This window comes from Oratosquilla oratoria, chromosome 34 (assembly GCF_046742065.1).
Source record: "Oratosquilla oratoria isolate Oo_2021 chromosome 34, ASM4674206v1, whole genome shotgun sequence".
Lineage (NCBI taxonomy): Eukaryota > Metazoa > Arthropoda > Malacostraca > Stomatopoda > Squillidae > Oratosquilla > Oratosquilla oratoria.
This window is the reverse complement of record NC_134810.1, coordinates 17,571,842-17,589,341: the sequence shown is the minus strand read 5'-3', so window position 1 is coordinate 17,589,341 and position 17,500 is coordinate 17,571,842. Positions and strand designations below refer to the sequence as shown.

The 17,500-nt window shown below is 46.5% G+C and overlaps 1 protein-coding gene across 5 annotated transcripts in view; it reads left to right on the top strand.

Annotated features, from left to right (window-relative positions):
- LOC143018080 (uncharacterized) overlaps nt 1–17,500 on the top strand; it is a 176,579-nt gene that overhangs the window by 126,303 nt on the left and 32,776 nt on the right. For 4 of the 5 annotated variants that reach the window (XM_076173180.1, XM_076173183.1, XM_076173181.1 and 1 more), the window contains one exon: nt 451–544. The exons of the other annotated variant lie outside the window; for it this stretch is intronic. In XM_076173180.1, coding sequence (XP_076029295.1) covers nt 467–544 — 78 coding nt within the window. In that variant the 5' untranslated portion in view covers nt 451–466. The remainder of the gene's footprint in view (nt 1–450; nt 545–17,500) is intronic. 5 annotated transcript variants of the gene reach the window in all.

Sequence of the window (17,500 nt, the reverse complement as noted above, 5' to 3'; positions counted from 1 at the left end):
GTAGTCAGCTTTGCACGTGTAGAAATTCAAAGAAAATACAAATATAGTTGATGAAGACCTTCAACCCGGTCTGAGAATCGAGTGTCAGCCCCTTAGGGCTCCACCTCCAGCTGGAGGTGAGGGTGTTGATGGGTTTTGGAGGCGGGGAGATGATTCTGTTCATCTTACAGGACCACTATTATTAGCACGTACCCGTCCTTGGTCCTTAATAATGGTAGAATCTCCAGAATGGAGTAACAAGTTATACCTCAGAAAAAAGGGGGTGGGGGGCATCAAAAATGGCACACGCATAGATTAAACGCATACACACACAAGACAACTCCCTCTCCCCCATCCCTCCACACCCCCATCCCTCTCATTCCTACACAAGGAAATGGAGTAAAATCGAGCGAATAATTATTCGCATTATATTAAGTACCAGTTTCATTGGTTGTCTCCTTTCTTTTGCAGGGGCTGAGGTGTTGTGATGGATTTCCAGCTCTCCGTGCCGGGACCCTTCACCTACCTGGTGCACGAGCACGCTCGGTCAATCATCGCCATACAGGTGAGTTATTGTCGTTATTGTCGTCGCTGTTGTTCGCGAAAGTGCGCCCTTGGCCTGCATGGCAACTGCATGTGTGTCTGTGTCATGCACAGCAATTCTTGCCCCTTGGCATTTACCCCGTCTCTGCTTGTTGCATTTAGTTATGTACCCCGTTACCCCAGTCAGAGAAAAAGTACAACCGACGTAAAGCATCAGGAAAAAAAGACAAAAATAGAAAAACAAATTGACGGTTTAGCACAGAATAAAGTATGACCGAGAAAGATGTGCATGCCCCAATCGTACATAACATGCAGCCAGCCAGGTACTCACATTACAGGAATTACCACAAAATGTTCATGTATGATCTTATTGACACCACTCCGACTTTATAGTCACGTATGTAGCTGTGATTCACCAATTTATTGAATCACGTGTTGGGCTCATAATCGACAGCTATTACCCTCCCGGATGAGAGCGCAAAGATCAAATGGTCCGATCTGTGAGTACACACACACGCGTGCGCCCGAAACTCTTGCAGTGCTGTTATTCTTTTCAGCCCTGGGCGGGGATTCGAACTCGGACCGCTGAATTAGCCGTCGAGCACGGTACCAATACACCAACGCGCATGTGTGCGGGCGTCCTTTGTTTGAAAGGCAGAGATAGGAATAACGTTGGTTGAAAACTTATCTACGCCCGCGCAGGTTATGAAAGGGACAATTAAGAGTCGGGTTACGATATTGGGGTGAGGCTACACGGGGCTTGGGGGACGGTCCTGAAAGGTAATAAACTACTTTTGTCACATTATATACATCGTTGTGGTCTGACCACCGTTAAGCGACGACTCGGGACAAAATGTTCTCGAGAACAGAATGTGTAACGCCATGGGTTCGGAGAACCACGTAGCTGATAAAATCGTCTATCTTGAAAGCAAAATCACCTTGAGGCACAGGAGGAGCCGACTTGCACTACCACACGGAAATAAATTCGTTTGACGTTAGCCACAAGAGAATAAGTATTATTCTTATGTAAGGAAGAATACTAGTTATTCTGCAGATGACACGCTGTAGACAAAAGATGGCGACATTGGATCGTTAGTCTGGAAAACGGCAGGTCACAACTTTCCGATCATCAGTGGACTTAGGAGATAGTGGGCGGCCAAACTATAAAATGGATTCGAGAACATTTACAGTGTACGCTAAGACAAAAGGTAAATTGCAAATAAGCAAACTAAGCGATAGCATTCAATACAAAGCGGCAGACACTAGAAACAAACATAGGACAGTAAATAAGTAACTTCCCATTCTCTCTCTCTCTATCTCTCTCTCTCTCTCTCTCTCACACACACACACACACACACACACACACACACACACACACACACACACACACACACACACACACACACACACACACACACACACACACACACACACACACACACACACACACACACACACACACACACACACACACACACACACACACACTCAACTCACTCACTCACTCACTCACACTAGCGCACGCGCGCCCGCCACCCACCCGGTTTATAACAACGTCCTTGGCTTAGTCACTGTCTTGCCGTGTCCTTTTGCATCTCCAGCAATTTGAAAGCTTCTTTCCATAAAAGCCCGATATACCCAGTATGGGCTTACGTAAAGCGACCCTCACCCTGGAGAGTGTGTACTTTCTTCCAGCCCGAGTGAGTGGGCAGGAGGGACCCACTTTCCATTGCCCACCGAAAGTATGTCGAGGAGATGGCGTCGTTTATCCCCTTGACCGTGGTAATGTCGTCTCAGCAAAAGAAGAGAAGAGAACAGAATCCGTAGAGGGTATTACTGTACTTGAAAGGGTTATGGTGCCCTGGCCAAGGCCAGCACAGGTGCGCAGCGACTGATGGAGCCGTTACTCGAGACGAACGGATATTCGTCGTCGTCGTCGCCGCCGCCGCCGCCGCCGTGTGCATCTGGTGTCTCATAAGCCTGAAAGAAAATGGTCTGTGTGATGCCACAGATTCATGTGGAAAAATATGGACATTTATTCTTCAGTATCGGTTATATTTTTTCTTTGGAAAGTTGAGCAAAAAAGTATTTTTTCAGTTGTTAATCTGTTCAATTATCGAGTCGATTGCAGTCGACATTACTTATGTTTGTCTTGTGATTAATTCCCTAAAGCACAGTTGAGGTGGTTATCAAAGCAGAATAAAATGGTTTTGCATTGGCCAGAACATCTAAATGGAGCATCATGCGCTCCAGGGTTGAGGGGGAGCACGTGCAACACTGGTCAGTGACGTCACGCGGTCTGCAGACGTGGCCCAGTTGCCGAGGTCGTCATCAGATGGTGTGTGTGTGTGTGTGTGTGTGTGTGTGTGTGTGTGTGTGTGTGTGTGTGTGTGTGTGTGTGTGTGTGTTATTTGCGTTATTTGCGTTTTTGCATTTTTGCATCGGCTCGGGTTATTTTCGGAGTAGGCACAGGCCGCTGGCTCGACCACGCGGTATTAACACCTATATGCAAATGTATTTGATATTTTTGATACGTTGTTTTCTTACCACCAGCACCCCACTTCTTGCACCTTCTCCACAGTTACACCATCACCTTCGCCACCACCTTCGCCACCATCATTCATTGTCACTTTTCCAGAATCACTACCACATTCCAAGATCTCATTCAGGATGTGCATCACCAAAATGCCTTTGCGCTGTCAGAGCCACTCAAACCAGGACACTCGTATCTCTCCTTCCCGTCCTTGTAACTCCTTACCTGCTGTTGACAGTCTCTTGTGTCCTGAGTAAGTTATGGCCGCGATGGCATGGGCATACGATGAAGTTTACCCAAGGCTGCTCTATTTCGTTCCATGGTTGTATGAGCGAGGAGGATGAGGAGAGAAGAGGAGGTGAGGAGTCAAGAAAAGGAGGAGAGAAGAGGAAGCGGGGGTCTAAGAGGAGGACAGAATAGGAGGAGGGACCAAGGAGAAGAGGGAGGAGGTGGAGAAAGAAGAATAAAGTAGGAGGGAAGAGAATTAGTAGGAGAAGAAAGGAGAAGGTGTCAGCGATGCTCTCTTCCCAATCCTGAGACAACTATTAAACATTTAATACACGAGGTTATTGTATACTGTGCGTGCGTGTGTTAGCGCGCGCGCGCTTTAAAGCAAGGACCTTCTAGATATATGTCCGTCACAAGATTGACATGTGACCTTCCACGGATCCTCCCAACCACTTTCAGTTTTAACGCTAATATAATTATTAAATGAGAAAGGTAAGAAACAGGATAAACATAGAAGGGAAACCACCGACTGTAATTCACTGGCCCAGTGCTTTGGTTTTGATCGACATTACGAAGCCAACAAGCCAGGGGATCCCAATAAATAGTTCCCAAAGCCCTGACACGTCCATGTGGTGACTTTGGCCATCGATGTCGGACCCCCCCCTCCCCCCACTTCCTCTCGATAGATCCTTCGTGTTCTGTTACATTTCCCTTTCTTCTTTTTGCCACCTCCTCGTTTGTTCACTGTGCCCCTTCGTTTCTCGTGTTCCCCGTCTCCCTCCCTCCCTCCTCTCGGCCCCTTCTCCTCTTGTCAGCACTCACCCTGTGGCCTTTGTTTCATTTCCGTTGTATTTCGTGGTACCCGGGAGTGACCTGCCACAATTCCTGCCATGATGCCTTAACAACGATATTTATCCCTTGCAAGACCTTGATTGCATGATTTATATGTAATATATCGTGTTGGACTTTATCGAATATTGGAGACATGAGCTGAGGAAAATTCATAGCCGGCAACAAGCACAATTGCAGTAGATAATTACTTGGCAGGTGCGTCTTGACCTGAAACCTTTATGTTTTTACGATGAAAAAGAAAAACATAAATGGATGATGTCACCCCAATCTCTTCTGTATCTCCCCCCAACTTCTCTCCTTCTCTATTGTCTTCTCTACCCCGTTCCTTTCTTCTCCCTCTCTTGGTCCCTCGCTCTGTATCCCAACATCCTCTGTTCCCCCTCACCCTCTCCTCCGTGTCCTGCTCCCTCTTTCTACCGCCCCCCCCACTCTCCCTCCCTCCTTCCCTCCCTCTCCTGTCTTTTTCCCTCCCCTGTTTCCGCCCTCCCTCCCTCCCTCTCTCCTCCTCCCACTCCTCTTCCTGCCCCCGTAACCCTGGACACCTTCACGTCGCCCACAGAGGAACTGATGTCTGCCCATGAAAGGGACTGACCTCCTCCTCCTCCTCCTCCTCCTCTTCTCGCTGCCCGACTCCTCCCCTCACCCATGTGTGATGTGTCTGCATCTGGTTCTTTACGTTTCCTCTCTCTCTACGTTTCTCTTCATTCTCTTTCACCCTATGCTACACGGTGTTACTTGCAATCCCTCGTCTATTTCACGATATCGTACCTGACCCACCTTTTCCACTCCCTGACCGACCCACTCCTTTCACACACGTTACGTGGAAGGAGGGAGGGAGGGAGGGAGGGAGAGAGGGTGCGTAAAGCATGACTCAGTCTCGAAGCAGGGTTGGGAGTCGGGTCAGGTCGGAGGTCAGAGTGGTGGTCACAGGAGGCCGTCGTTGGTGTAATGAAAGTGAAGGAGAGTGTGAGGGACCTTTGACATACCATGAAAAGTGAAGAAGTCCGTGCACACTGTTTGATGGGAAACTAGGAAATAACTTGTAATATTCCCAAGCAAATATATTTACGTCGTTAAGTCTTTTTAACGCATTTGTGTTTCGAGGCCACACCCCTTACCTCTGCTTGTTCTTGAACATTGGTAAATGCGAGTTTGCATCACTGATGCCCCATTTCGTTGCCTGACCTACTGCACTCTCCCCCCCCCCCCCCATGATGTTACACGAGGTCTCCTTACCAATGGCGTGTCTTGCCTTTTATGATGACCACAGGTCGTGTCATCATCTCCTTTCTCTCTTTGAGTTTGTGGGCGCGTGTCTAAAGTATTACGCACTAATATGTATGTTTTTGTTTGAATGTTAAATTTGCTCGCATGGCTCCCTAGGGTCGTAGAAAGAAAAATATCTAATGAAAGCGGGGTGACTTGCTACCAGACTTCATAATTTGATAAGACATTGTTGAGGTATTCCTGTCGGCTATTGGGTAGTTCCTTACCAGTTCTACGCTCAACTATATTGCAAATGTGATTGATAATAAGAAAGAAAAGAGAATATATTACAAGAATAAACAATACTGCAAGACTGTGAGCGAACTTCGGAATCCGGCTGTGCCACGGAAGAAGCAGAAGGGCCAGAGGAACCAGTGCCCTACTAGTCCTCTGTAGGTGGCCGTGCCAGAAGAACACGGCAAGAAGGGCACTTCTTCGGTAGAAAGCGGTGGAGGAGTCAAGGTGAAGGCTAGACGGGCAGCGCACGAGGGCGTGGCAGACAGCCCACATACCCGAACTCGGAAGGATGGAAACGAGAGCTGGTGGGCCATTACTGTCGTGGTTTAGATAAAAATAATAACCGGGCGCACGTAAGGAGGAGCTTAGCTAGCTGCTGTCTAAACTGTCACCTTTGCCCAGTGTACTCGGATTGCCAAGACTTAGGGTAGCTGTTGTGGCAAGTTGGAAAGATCAGGAGGCCGTGGATTTTTTTTATTTTTTTATACAAATTTTGTGTTACGCCCAACCGTAACAGTACTGCATGCCTTGTTACTTGTACACGCTTGTGTAGCAACGTCGCGTAAAACGTCACGTGATTTGCCCGGTCATTTGTGTCATTGTAGAGCGAGGGTCGGAACATTTCCGGACTCAAGGACTCCCATTGCAGGATGATGAAACCTCTGAGAAATCTCGAGAACTGTGAGGGTTCAGGCATCTCGTTCTTATAACCTCCTAAGCCCTGTGCACTGGTGGCGCAATCGGAAGCGTGCTCGTCTCGCATCTTCTTAGTCACGGGTTCGAGTCCCGCTCTTCTCTCCGATTCCCAGCAATGACTGCTACCTATCCTAATAGTCCAATCACATAATAGGATAAAGTGACGGCCTCGACCGCAGCTAGGCGTCTCCTGGCGTATGTCCCTTGCCCCTCCTGAACCGGAGGTTCTACCCACAAATGAATGAAAGCCAGTGGCGAAAAGGGGTGAAGTTTGAAGTTTTACATTCGATTGGTGACTTTTGTGTGTGTGTGTGTGGGGGGGGGCATCTTTCTTGACGACAGGGAACGATACTTTCCCTCTTAATGTGGGCATTAGTTAATGATGGCAGAGCTCGTGTCGTGTTTGACTTTGATGCTTGTATAAGTGTGAACGTGTAAGTCTTGGAAGGCAAAGAAGCACTTAAGTGACACTTGGGTCCTAGGTGAGATAATGTAGTAGATGCGTGAAGTAATTGGAGTAGGATATACTAGTACTGTGTTAGCCTTGTATGGACATATGTTTTATCTTGAGTGTACGTGTGTGAGAGAGAGGAATAATGCACTCTTTTGAATATCAGTGTTTGTGAACGTGGTAGTTGCGGTTGATCTGTACCTGTGGAGATGCACATTATTGTCCGAAACGTTGCTATAGCTTCATCCATTCTCTGTGTTTGTACAAACAGACATGTTGATTGAACATTTTTTTTTATAATATTAGCGTGTGGGCAGTGGAATGGACTTGCTGTTTGGGCGAGGTCTAGGACAAGCCTTGTGTGTGTTGGGGGGGTGGTCTTAGGATGGAGGTAACGTCACTATTGTGGGTTGTGGTGAAGGTTGTCGAAAGTGTGAGGTCACGAGATGACCTGTGGTGTGGGTCTGGCCTCCAGTCTCTCCTCCTTTGGGCACGTGACGGGCAGAGGGCCTTGCTGCCGCGAGTCCGGAAAAGGGAAAAGTAAGAAAAGTCACGGAGGGAAACTCCAAACCAAACTCAAACTAATCTTCACACACCCTTTTTCATGCATCCACAGCTGCCACATTCCCGCCGTATGTGCATGGAAGCACGTGCAGCATAATCGGAAGGCCGTGAAAAAGTGCATGATTATTAGGTTTTCTCGTGCATAGCTTAGCGCGTGGATTGCAATCGCTCGAATCGTGTGGTCCAAGGCCAATAGGATATCATAATGTTGGTCTTAATGTGGCAAAGTGTTCCGCTGCCTTAAAGCGGAAGAGTCGCGGGCAGTTGGCTGCCGTGGGTGAAGTGACTTCATACCCTTAAGACATTGAGCACCTGCTGCGGGGTTCAGAGCGGATCTTGCGCCAGGAGGAAGCGGTGGCATAGGTCCTCCAGAGATGGTCCTGGGACGGAAATCGTGGCGGATCGGGGGTCAACACTTGGCCTTTGTCGGTGTCGTAGAGGAGACTTGTGGGTTGGAAGCACACTTGGCCTTTGTCGGTGTCGTAGAGGAGACTTGTGGGTTGGAAGCCTCCGACCAGAGGACTTTGGCAGACTTTCATTTTCAAGGAGCCGATTTACCCCCCCCCTTATGTCACCGGAATTGAGTTGTTCCCTTCTAAATATGGGCTGTATATTCAGGTTGCCGTGTTTACTCCCATTTATTCGTATTGTAAATGTGAGTGAAAAGGAATGTAGAATGACTTGGGTCAGGAAATTATTAACGATATTTGAATAATAATGCGTAGGAAGCGAAGACGAAGGGCGACAGGGACAAGCTGAAGCCGTGAGGGCGTGAGATCCAGCGGCCGCCGGGAGTGAGTGGGAGAGAGAGAGAGAGAGAGAACGGGAAGCAAAGAAAGGAAATGAGTGCGCTGAGGATGAGAGATGGGGTGGGGAGCGGAAACGATTAAGAGGAGGAGGAAGAGGAGGGCTGATGGAGTGCACGGGCAAGGAAGGCCCGTGCGGGGGGCTGTGGCTTGGGCAGGAGACCGGCCCGAGGACTTGTGGAAAGGAAAGGTAGGTGTGTGTGTCTGTGTCTGTGTTTGTTTGTGTTATGTATGTACGAGTATGTTTCTCTCTCTCTCTCTCTCTCTCTCTCTCTCATTTTCTTTGCAAATATATGCTGCAGCTAGCAAGGAGAAAGGAGGGAGTGTGTCGTAAATTGTTGCAAATACCCAGTAATGTAGTGTTATAACAAACAACTCCATCGAGGTGACAGCGTTTGCATATATTGTGTTCCTGCTAATGCTGGACGATTTCGTTCTGTTGAATAGCAAGTCCACGAAGAAACGGAAGACGTGTTTCCTCCCTGATCTCCCCCCCCCCATTTCCTCCCCGTTTGATTAAAATCGCCTGGCGCTGGCCGTAATGGAAATCAGTAAAGTGAGTCGGGGTGTTGTTGAGGCGTGTCTGCCGATCCCCTGAAGTGTTTCTAATGACGGGACTAGTGGACTAACTAGAAAGACCCCCCCCCACTTCCCTCCCCTCACCCCCACTCTATCATATCTATCACGCACGCAAGCACTCTACACACACACACCACGTACCACCAACACCATGACTCGACGGCCCAATGGTAGCGTTCGCAACAGCTACTACAGCGGTCCGAGTTCGAATCCCGCTCAAGGCTGAAATAATTTCAATATCGCTGCGCTGCGACTTGTTACTCGAACTCTCGTGGATGGGGAGTTAGGTTTGTGTGCTCGTGTAAGGTCACATTATTACCCATAGGTCGGCCATATATGAGCTCTGAGCTCTCATCCGGAAAGGTAATAGCTGTCGATCACGAGTGCAACACGTGATCCAAGACCATGGTGAAACACACACACACACACACACACACACACACACACACACACACACACACACACACACACACAGAGGCTTTGATGTGTTGGTCTTAGACGGTTTGCCACTCGATAGGTGGATTAATAATATTTTTGCGCGAGACGTACAAGTTATTGACAAACACAAGAATGACGATTACATCATGGACGGCGTAGTGATAAGAAAATAAAAATCGGAAAATGATCCGCCTCGTATTGGAATGTGCAGCATTGGTGTGTTCCTCACACAAGAACGGGCACAGACTTGGGGGGAATACAAAGAACAACAACCGAAATTGCTCCCAGCCAAGCAGACGGATCATATAAGGAAACAACAGGAAAAAATGTAGTTGTCTTCATGATGAAACAGAAGAAAAATAAGACGATTGTCGTGTTCAGAACAATGAAAGTAAGGAACAGAATTGACAGAAGATATTTGGGTTGGGAGAATATCAAGAGGTCATGGAAATAATGAGAGAAAACTGAATTCCTGAATGATATCAAGAGGTATATTTTTTCAATTTGGGAACAAGTAGAGTAAATAGTCGAATAAAAAAAAATAGAATTTAAAGACCAGTTTTGATAGATGGGTTTCCACGAATGTAGTTATTTCCTTGTAAATTACAACTAAGTACACACACACACACACACACACACACACACACACACACACACACACACACACACACACACACACACACACACACACACATACATTTCTCATTCGGGAGAATAGTAGCTGTTGATCACGAGTCCAGTACGTGATCCAGAACATGGTGACTCGCATGCATTTATACTTTGTCGGCAGAACTGGTGCTAATGTGGTTTGAATGTACAGCTGAGAATTGTAAGGAATCAGCTGTCGTCACCTGGTAGCGGGCAGCAGAGCGGTTTTGTAGTCGAGGCGGGCGGGGCTCTTGTGGGCGTGACAAGGTTGTTATGTTGGCGTGGAGTCAAGGGCGAGCGTTTGCTGGGCGTCACTGCATAGGAAGCAACGATGCACAGTCGCCTCCACTTGTAAGGGCTACACTCGCCTTTGTCTTCTACGGACCTGTGGGAGGAGTCGGGTCGTAAATTTACGAAGATAATGAGGTTCTTGCGACTTCGTAGACTTACGAGTATCGTGATTATTTGGAGTAAGGAAATGCGCTTACTGTAGCTTCACAGAAGACCCCGATCACGGTAGTACTTACAAGTGAAGACAGTACGTGTACAGAAACGCATGTACCTATAGTGTGGACTTGTGCGCGAACGCAAGCTTGCAATACAGACAGTCTCAAACGTTATCCTCGTACCTCCACACCCTTGTTACGGAGTGGCGCCGACGTGAATGGAATGGTTTGGCTGCGGCCGGGATAAGAGGCAAGTGCCACCCGGGACGGAGAGCCGGGATGGAGCTGTTAATTGACAAACAGGGGCGGAGGGAGGAAAAGTGGGTGTAGGTAGGCGGTGGGTGGGTCGAGGAGGGGGGGCGCGGAGCACGTGGGTGTCTCTTCTTTTCCGTGCTCGTGCGCCCGTGCCCGTGGGAAGAGTCAGGAGGCCGGGGGGGGGGGGGCGGCGGGGGATGCTGAAATTCCGAGAAACCTCTCTTGTACAAACATGACTAAAGTAGCAGAGAAGGCTGGTGGGGGTGGGGTCGGTGCTCGAGTAGGCTGCCGTTGGGGGAAGGGATGCTACAGGAGGTTGAAGAGGTGCCATGAGGCAGGGGGGGAGGGGTTCAAAAGAGGGGTTGCATGGGGGGAGGGAGGGGATGAAGAGGTGGGGGGGGTCGGTTTAAACATGGCTTACTTAGAGAACGATTTTAATATGGACTATTTGTAAATAGAAATCTAAAGGTGTCTTGCTTTTGAAATGTGTTCATCGGTAGAAGTGAAGGAGACCCTGGGACGTGGTCTGTAACAAGATAAGGGACACAAAAATATGTTATGGGAGGAAGATGTACCTGAACTAGAGCCATAAGTAGAGTTGCTGGTTTACTTCATATATTAGTAAATAAGAACAGTACATATAGCTATCCTCTGCGTGATCGCCACAGCATGAAGTCAACGAAATATCCTTCAGTGTTAATGCTGCACCAGACATGCAGGTTCATCAGCATCGATTAAGTAGATATAGTATACACGTGATATGCTCTGAGCGTGTTTCAGTGGAATGCATAATGTTTGTTACATGATTAAATATTTCAGTGAGAGGATGCCGCTGTGGCTTGCTACGAACGAAGAGTGCAGAAACAGGGAGTGGGCGGTTGAAGTGCAAATGTATTTGAATACCGAAAGGGATTCCAGGAACTGGAAATGGGAGGGGAGAAGAAGTGGTCTGGTGAAACGGGAAAGAGCTTTGCGGTAGGGAAGTTCGCGAGGAAAGGAGGTGTAGCTGGGGGGCGGACGCGGAGAACAGGTGACAAAGGAGTGAGTGGGTGGGATGGCGCGGGAGGAAGGAAGAAAGGAAGGGAAGGAGTGGAAAAAAGTCTTCTGGGCTGCTGGGTGGACGGATGATCGAGGCCACGGAGGAAAGCCAAAAGAGACGGAGCAAGAATGGAAGGAAGACGAGTCGTGTGATAGGGTATGATATTATGTTGAGGCCAAAGATGTGTGCCAGGCGAGATAAGGTAGGCGCGGATTTTGTGTCTGAAGCAGACGTGGCAAGTGAAATGTAGGAAGAGGGGTGGGTTGCAGGGTCAAGAGGATGAAGTAAAGAGAGAGAAAGATGGTTGCAGAGTTGAGAGAGAGAGGGGTGGGGAGGAAAATGTGAAGAGAATCTTGTATGACGCAAGCGGGAGGCAAACGAGATAATGGAGATTGAGCCAAAAACGGATATATAATAATTGAGATGATGGAGGTTAGGAATATTTGTAGAATATATGTTTTTAAGACGGAGAAAGATGTAAAGAGGTTGGGACTTATGATATTTAAAATTATGGTTAAGATCATGTCCATGACACTTGTTAAAATGGTCGACGCGTTGTGCCTCTTTCTCCCGTCTTGTTTTCGTCGCGGTCAGCACTATATAGGGGCGACAAGCGTCGGCACCACAGCTTCTCGCGCGCGTGTGTGTGCGTGTGTGTGTGTGTGTGCGTGTGTGTGCGTGCGTGCGTGTGTGTGTGTGTGTGTGTGTGTGTGTGTGTGTGTGTGTGTGTGTGTGTGTGTGTGTGTGTGTGTGTGTGTGTGAGAGTGAGTGAGTGAGTGAGCGCGCACGCACTGGGCCACGTACCTATAGTCACTCTCAGCACAACAGTATGACGAATCCACGTTGGATCTCGTCCCTGACGGGCAAACTCGATGGTTCGTCGCCGGGAGGCAGTCGCGTCGCCAGCGAGGAAATCAGAAATAGGATTGCAGGCATGGCAGAGGATTAACCCCTCCGGTGATGCCGTTAGGTTGAAAAAAAAAAACGAATGATGATGTACGCACAAGTGCATCACCATCAAAAGATGTATTTTCGTGGTTCTGATATAGATAAATGTCATTTTCCAGATTCAGATGTCTGCAATAGTACGTTATATGTATTTCCATTGGTATACATACGAGTACGAACATACAGAAATGTTGGGGATTGTACGGATCCAGATTAGGCCATTGAGAGAATGTCTATATAATCTGTATCAGGCGCATATTGTGTGTGTGTGTGTGTGTGTGTGTGTGTGTGTGTGTGTGTGTGTGTGTGTGTGTGTGTGTGTGTGTGTGTGTGTGTGTGTGCACGTGTGCGCGCGCGCACTCGTGTGTGTCGTGCGTGTGATTAACACGCTCCAGTACCCTTGCTGGTGTCCAAGAAAGTAACTGTGATGAAACGTGTGTCGTGGGTCCAGATGTATTTTGGCTGGAACACACGCACTCTTTCACCGTGTCTGCATCCTGATAACGTTTAAAAGTATGAAATATCAACAGATTTAGAACAATGGGACCTGCGAACCATTAAACCCGGATGAAGGAAGGAAGGACGGATGACAACTGTTCATGTGAGAGAGAGGGAGAGGGTTGGGGCTTGGAGTGGGGGCTGTTACAGCCGGAGGCGGGTGTCCGGTTAACGAATGAGGCAAAGAGGACACCGGAGGTCAACAAACGGGCCAAGACAATTCGGCGGCACAGCGGAACTCGTCTCTTGTAGCCGATACGGAAGGGGCGGGGAAAGAAATGACGCCAGGGGAGGGGCGGGAGCAGGACGACGACGACGATGACGATTTGTATCTCGCTACAACGTCATTTTATTCAGCTGGAGAGTAGAATCGGGACCAAACGGGTTTCCTCACTTCCAGATTTAGTTAGTGATTGTATGATCAATCAGATTTTTGTGAATACAACACACTATCTTGTTCCTGTTGAAGGGATTCCTTTATTTTGCACGCATTTGATACTTGCGTAGGGCACTAAAAACGTGCTTATTTATTTTATTAATTTCTTATTTCTCGTTCATTTATTTATTTATTTTTCATTTTTAGTTGTTTATTTTTGTGAGAATATCGAGTGTCAGAGGCGATGCAAGGATTTTCCTTTGGCTCTTATCATTTGTCATCATTGTGTCGATTCGCAATACCATTTCGTGACATATTGTTCATGGTAAGGCGGTGATTTGAATTATTTGATTTATTCGTGGGCATTAAAGAGACAGCTTCGGGTGAAATGTGTGTGGTGGTGGTGGTGGTGGAGAGCGGACCACACCGCGAACGCGTGGAATAAATGGCTTTCAGGAGAAAACAGCCTTGTCACGTCACGTCACGTTACGTGATGCTTGATGAACTTTCTGCCTTTCTCTCTCTGCACCTTTCTCTATCATTCTCTCTCTCCTATCTCTCTCTTTCCGTCTCCTCTCTCTCCCAAAGCTACAGCAGTTCTTGAGATATCTTATTCAGTCTGCTCGCCATTTGAGTTCATCGTACAACTCCAAAAATCCACCAACAATGTCCCTGCACATGATCTCATTTATGTCCTCTTTCATTTCTGGTATTCTTGGACGGCGTTTTGTAGTTGTCAAATTCCGTGTCCATTTCTTTCCAGCTGATTCCACCGCTCATTTGGATCGTTTACTTTTAAAAGGCAAGTTTGAATCTGAAAGCAGAATACATGCAATGAGAATGTGCAAAGAGTAAACCAATTTTGATTTTTCATTATAATGCACGAAAGGTATCTACTATCCAGTAATATGTAAGTATCCATTATCCACCTATTTTACAACGCGTGTGTTTGAAAATGCTACATGGTAAGGAAACTTACTCCATAATACTTACAGAACTGTAAAGTTGTAAAGTCACTGTTTCTTTGTCTACACAGCACACACTCATAACTACAGCTAGCAAAACTTCAGACAGCTGCTACCGATACTGCTGCTGACACCCCCTCTGGCCTTCACTTCCTGTGTACAGCAAAAATGAAATAATGTTGGGTGCGGGAGGCTTTTACCAAAATAAAGTAACATAAAAAAAACTAATATGGAGGTAAATATTCATCAAATGCAACATCAAGAAAATTAAAATTAAAAATTAAAAAGTTGTATCCCTAATGTACGTGTGTAGAGTAGTAATGAATAAAACTAGCGTGGAATCAATTGTATACAAAGCCTGATCAAGTTCGTTAAGTAAATATTTTTATGTATAAAAAGGGGTGAGTCTCGAGTAGAGTTGCGGATTGAAGAGGAATATTTTAATTCGTAGAGTGAAAAAGTATTCCTCTTTTGGAGCGGGGACAGTAGATTCCGTTTTAATTGTAAATTTAGAGCAAATATTTTAGACCGGTTGTAGTATTTGGTAGTGTTTTAGACTGATATTGGTAGGGAATTAGAATACGATGGAAGATAAGGCGAGTTAGCTGATTGTGAAGTTTCGCAGCACCACTGGTAACTATGTTCCCCATTGGCGGTATAGCTGACTTTGTAAGCGAACATGAAAACTGCGATCGAGGTGCTTTTGATGGTTTAGAGTCGTGGAGAATAAAAAGTTTCAAATAGGACGTTATTCTTCAGTGACGCGCGACGCTGAAGTGCGGGTCCTCTAACGCAGTGGTTCTCAAACTTTACCATGCCAAGGACCCCCCCAGATATTTAAGTCCCATCCGAGGACCCCCAGCCAATCAAAAGTTATTATTACCATACCAAGATACCCATTACATGATTATAATGCAGTAAATTTACTATTTGCATATTCCTACACAAAGAAAGTATAAAAATAGTCATTTAAAATATTTTCAAAATTTTGTCGATTTTCGGTTTAAAAACATTTCCATCTTCAGTTCACACTTTCTGTAAGCATAGAATAAAGCTTGAATGAATATAAATATTAATTAGAAAGAAACAAATGAAATATTATGACATATAAAAATGTAATAGAGAAGTGCTGGCTGATTGCACAACAAAATATCGATATCACCGACACTATAATGACAGAATCAGTTTTGTATATTTTTATAATTATATAGTTTTTTCTGGATTTTTTTTTTTTCATTGTGTCGCGGACCCCCTAGGACCTTCTCAGGGACCCCCAGGGGTCCGGGGACCCCAGTTTGAGAACCACTGCTCTAACGGATGCTGAGCAAAGTTCTCGTGTTGTTTTGTACCATTCAGCAGTGGCGAATCAAACCAACTCGTGAGTGTTTGAGAATGGTTGAAGGGTTTAGGGTGAGGGACGTGGGTCAAGAGAGTGATAGTATTAACATTTGCATTTGCAATTGTGTGACAACTAATTCCAAAGTAAGAACATTACACTGTCGAGTCTCTTTATGGTGGATATCTTCCCATTCCCTCAAGAGATTATGCGCAGTGAAGTTGGTGGGGATGGGGATGGTTTGCGTCCAGATTTTTTTTTTCAGGGTGAAGCAGGGTGTGTGTTCTTTATCCGCTCTTCTCCAATACTGGAATGTAGTGAGTGATGTAAATTGTGGTTCTTAGCTTCGAAAGTACCTGGTTTACAGACGTAGATTGTCAATGATACTGCACTTCTTGCATAAAGATGGATATACTTGTATACGCTCTAATATCGCTGGATGGAAATGTTAAGCCATTTTGACGTAACATATCTTGGATGAAGGCATCCAGGCATGTTTGGGGTTTCTTTGAACAAGGTCGGACGGCCGGGTTTTCTCTCGAGGGCGTTCGAGAATGCTGAGAAGTTGGAGCGGGGAATCTAAGCCCTGGGGGAGGGGGGTCCATGAACTCGAAAGAGGCCCTTGAATGGGCTTCATAGACTCCGTGAAGGAAATATATATATATATATATATATATATATATATATATATATATATAATATATTCACTATTCCCTTCCTCCATATACAGTATTTTATATATGTTTTTGTATATTTTCCCCAGAGAGAAGGGGTAGGAGTGCATAATTTTCACCAGATTCTCAAAGGGGGCTCCAGAATTAATAATGATAGTAATGATAATGACGATAACAACAACTGGGATTCAGAAGTTGCAAGACGACTGGGAATCATATAGAGATGTGGGTGGTTTTGACCGGACTGTTAGGCGCTATACGTAGGTGTAGTACTTAAGGTCTGTATTAAGGTCCTTTTGTGACCCCTAATAGGGACGAGTGGTGAAAATCCTCACTTAGTATCCAAATACCTCCACAGTCTGCCAAGTCTGGTGGCCCTCCAAGGTCGCATGGCTCCCCTCCCAGATGATGCCCCCGCTCATAAAGTAATCTCGTGATAGAAGTGACCTGGCGTTGACGTGTTTGCCTCTCTCTCTCTCTCTCTCTCTCTCTCTCTCTCTCTCTCTCTCTCTCTCTCTCTCTCTCTCTCTCTCTCTCTCTCTCTCTCTCTCTCTCTCTCTCTCTCTCTCTCTCTCACACACACACACACACACACACACACACACACACACACACACACACACACACACACATATATATACATACATATATATATATATACATATATATATGTACTGTATGTATGTATGCATGCATTCATGCGGGGATGTTAATCTCAGGTTTCATATATTGTTTTCCTGTCCATAATTAGCAGATATGATCCCGGGGTTCCACTGGCCTCCTTCCGCAACCACAAGGAAGGGTTCGGGCGAAATTGCAAAGGCGGATGGTTCCTCCTCCCAGACGCTGATCCGGCAGAGGAGCCGACCCTTCAGATCTCAGATTACGGGACCACGAGAGAGAGAGAGAGAGAGAGAGAGAGAGAGAGAGAGAGAGAGAGAGAGAGAGAGAGAGAGAGAGAGAGAGAGAGAGAGAGAGAGAGAGGGGTTTCTCACATCATTATTAATTTTCACGGTAGCAGCCAGGTTAAGAATATAAGGACACGCTGCCCCCAAACGGATTTTATCTGTGACGTCACGGCGCGTCCCGATTGCGTGGTGCCTTGCATTCGACATCTAGGGGCGGGCAGATGGGATGGGCAAG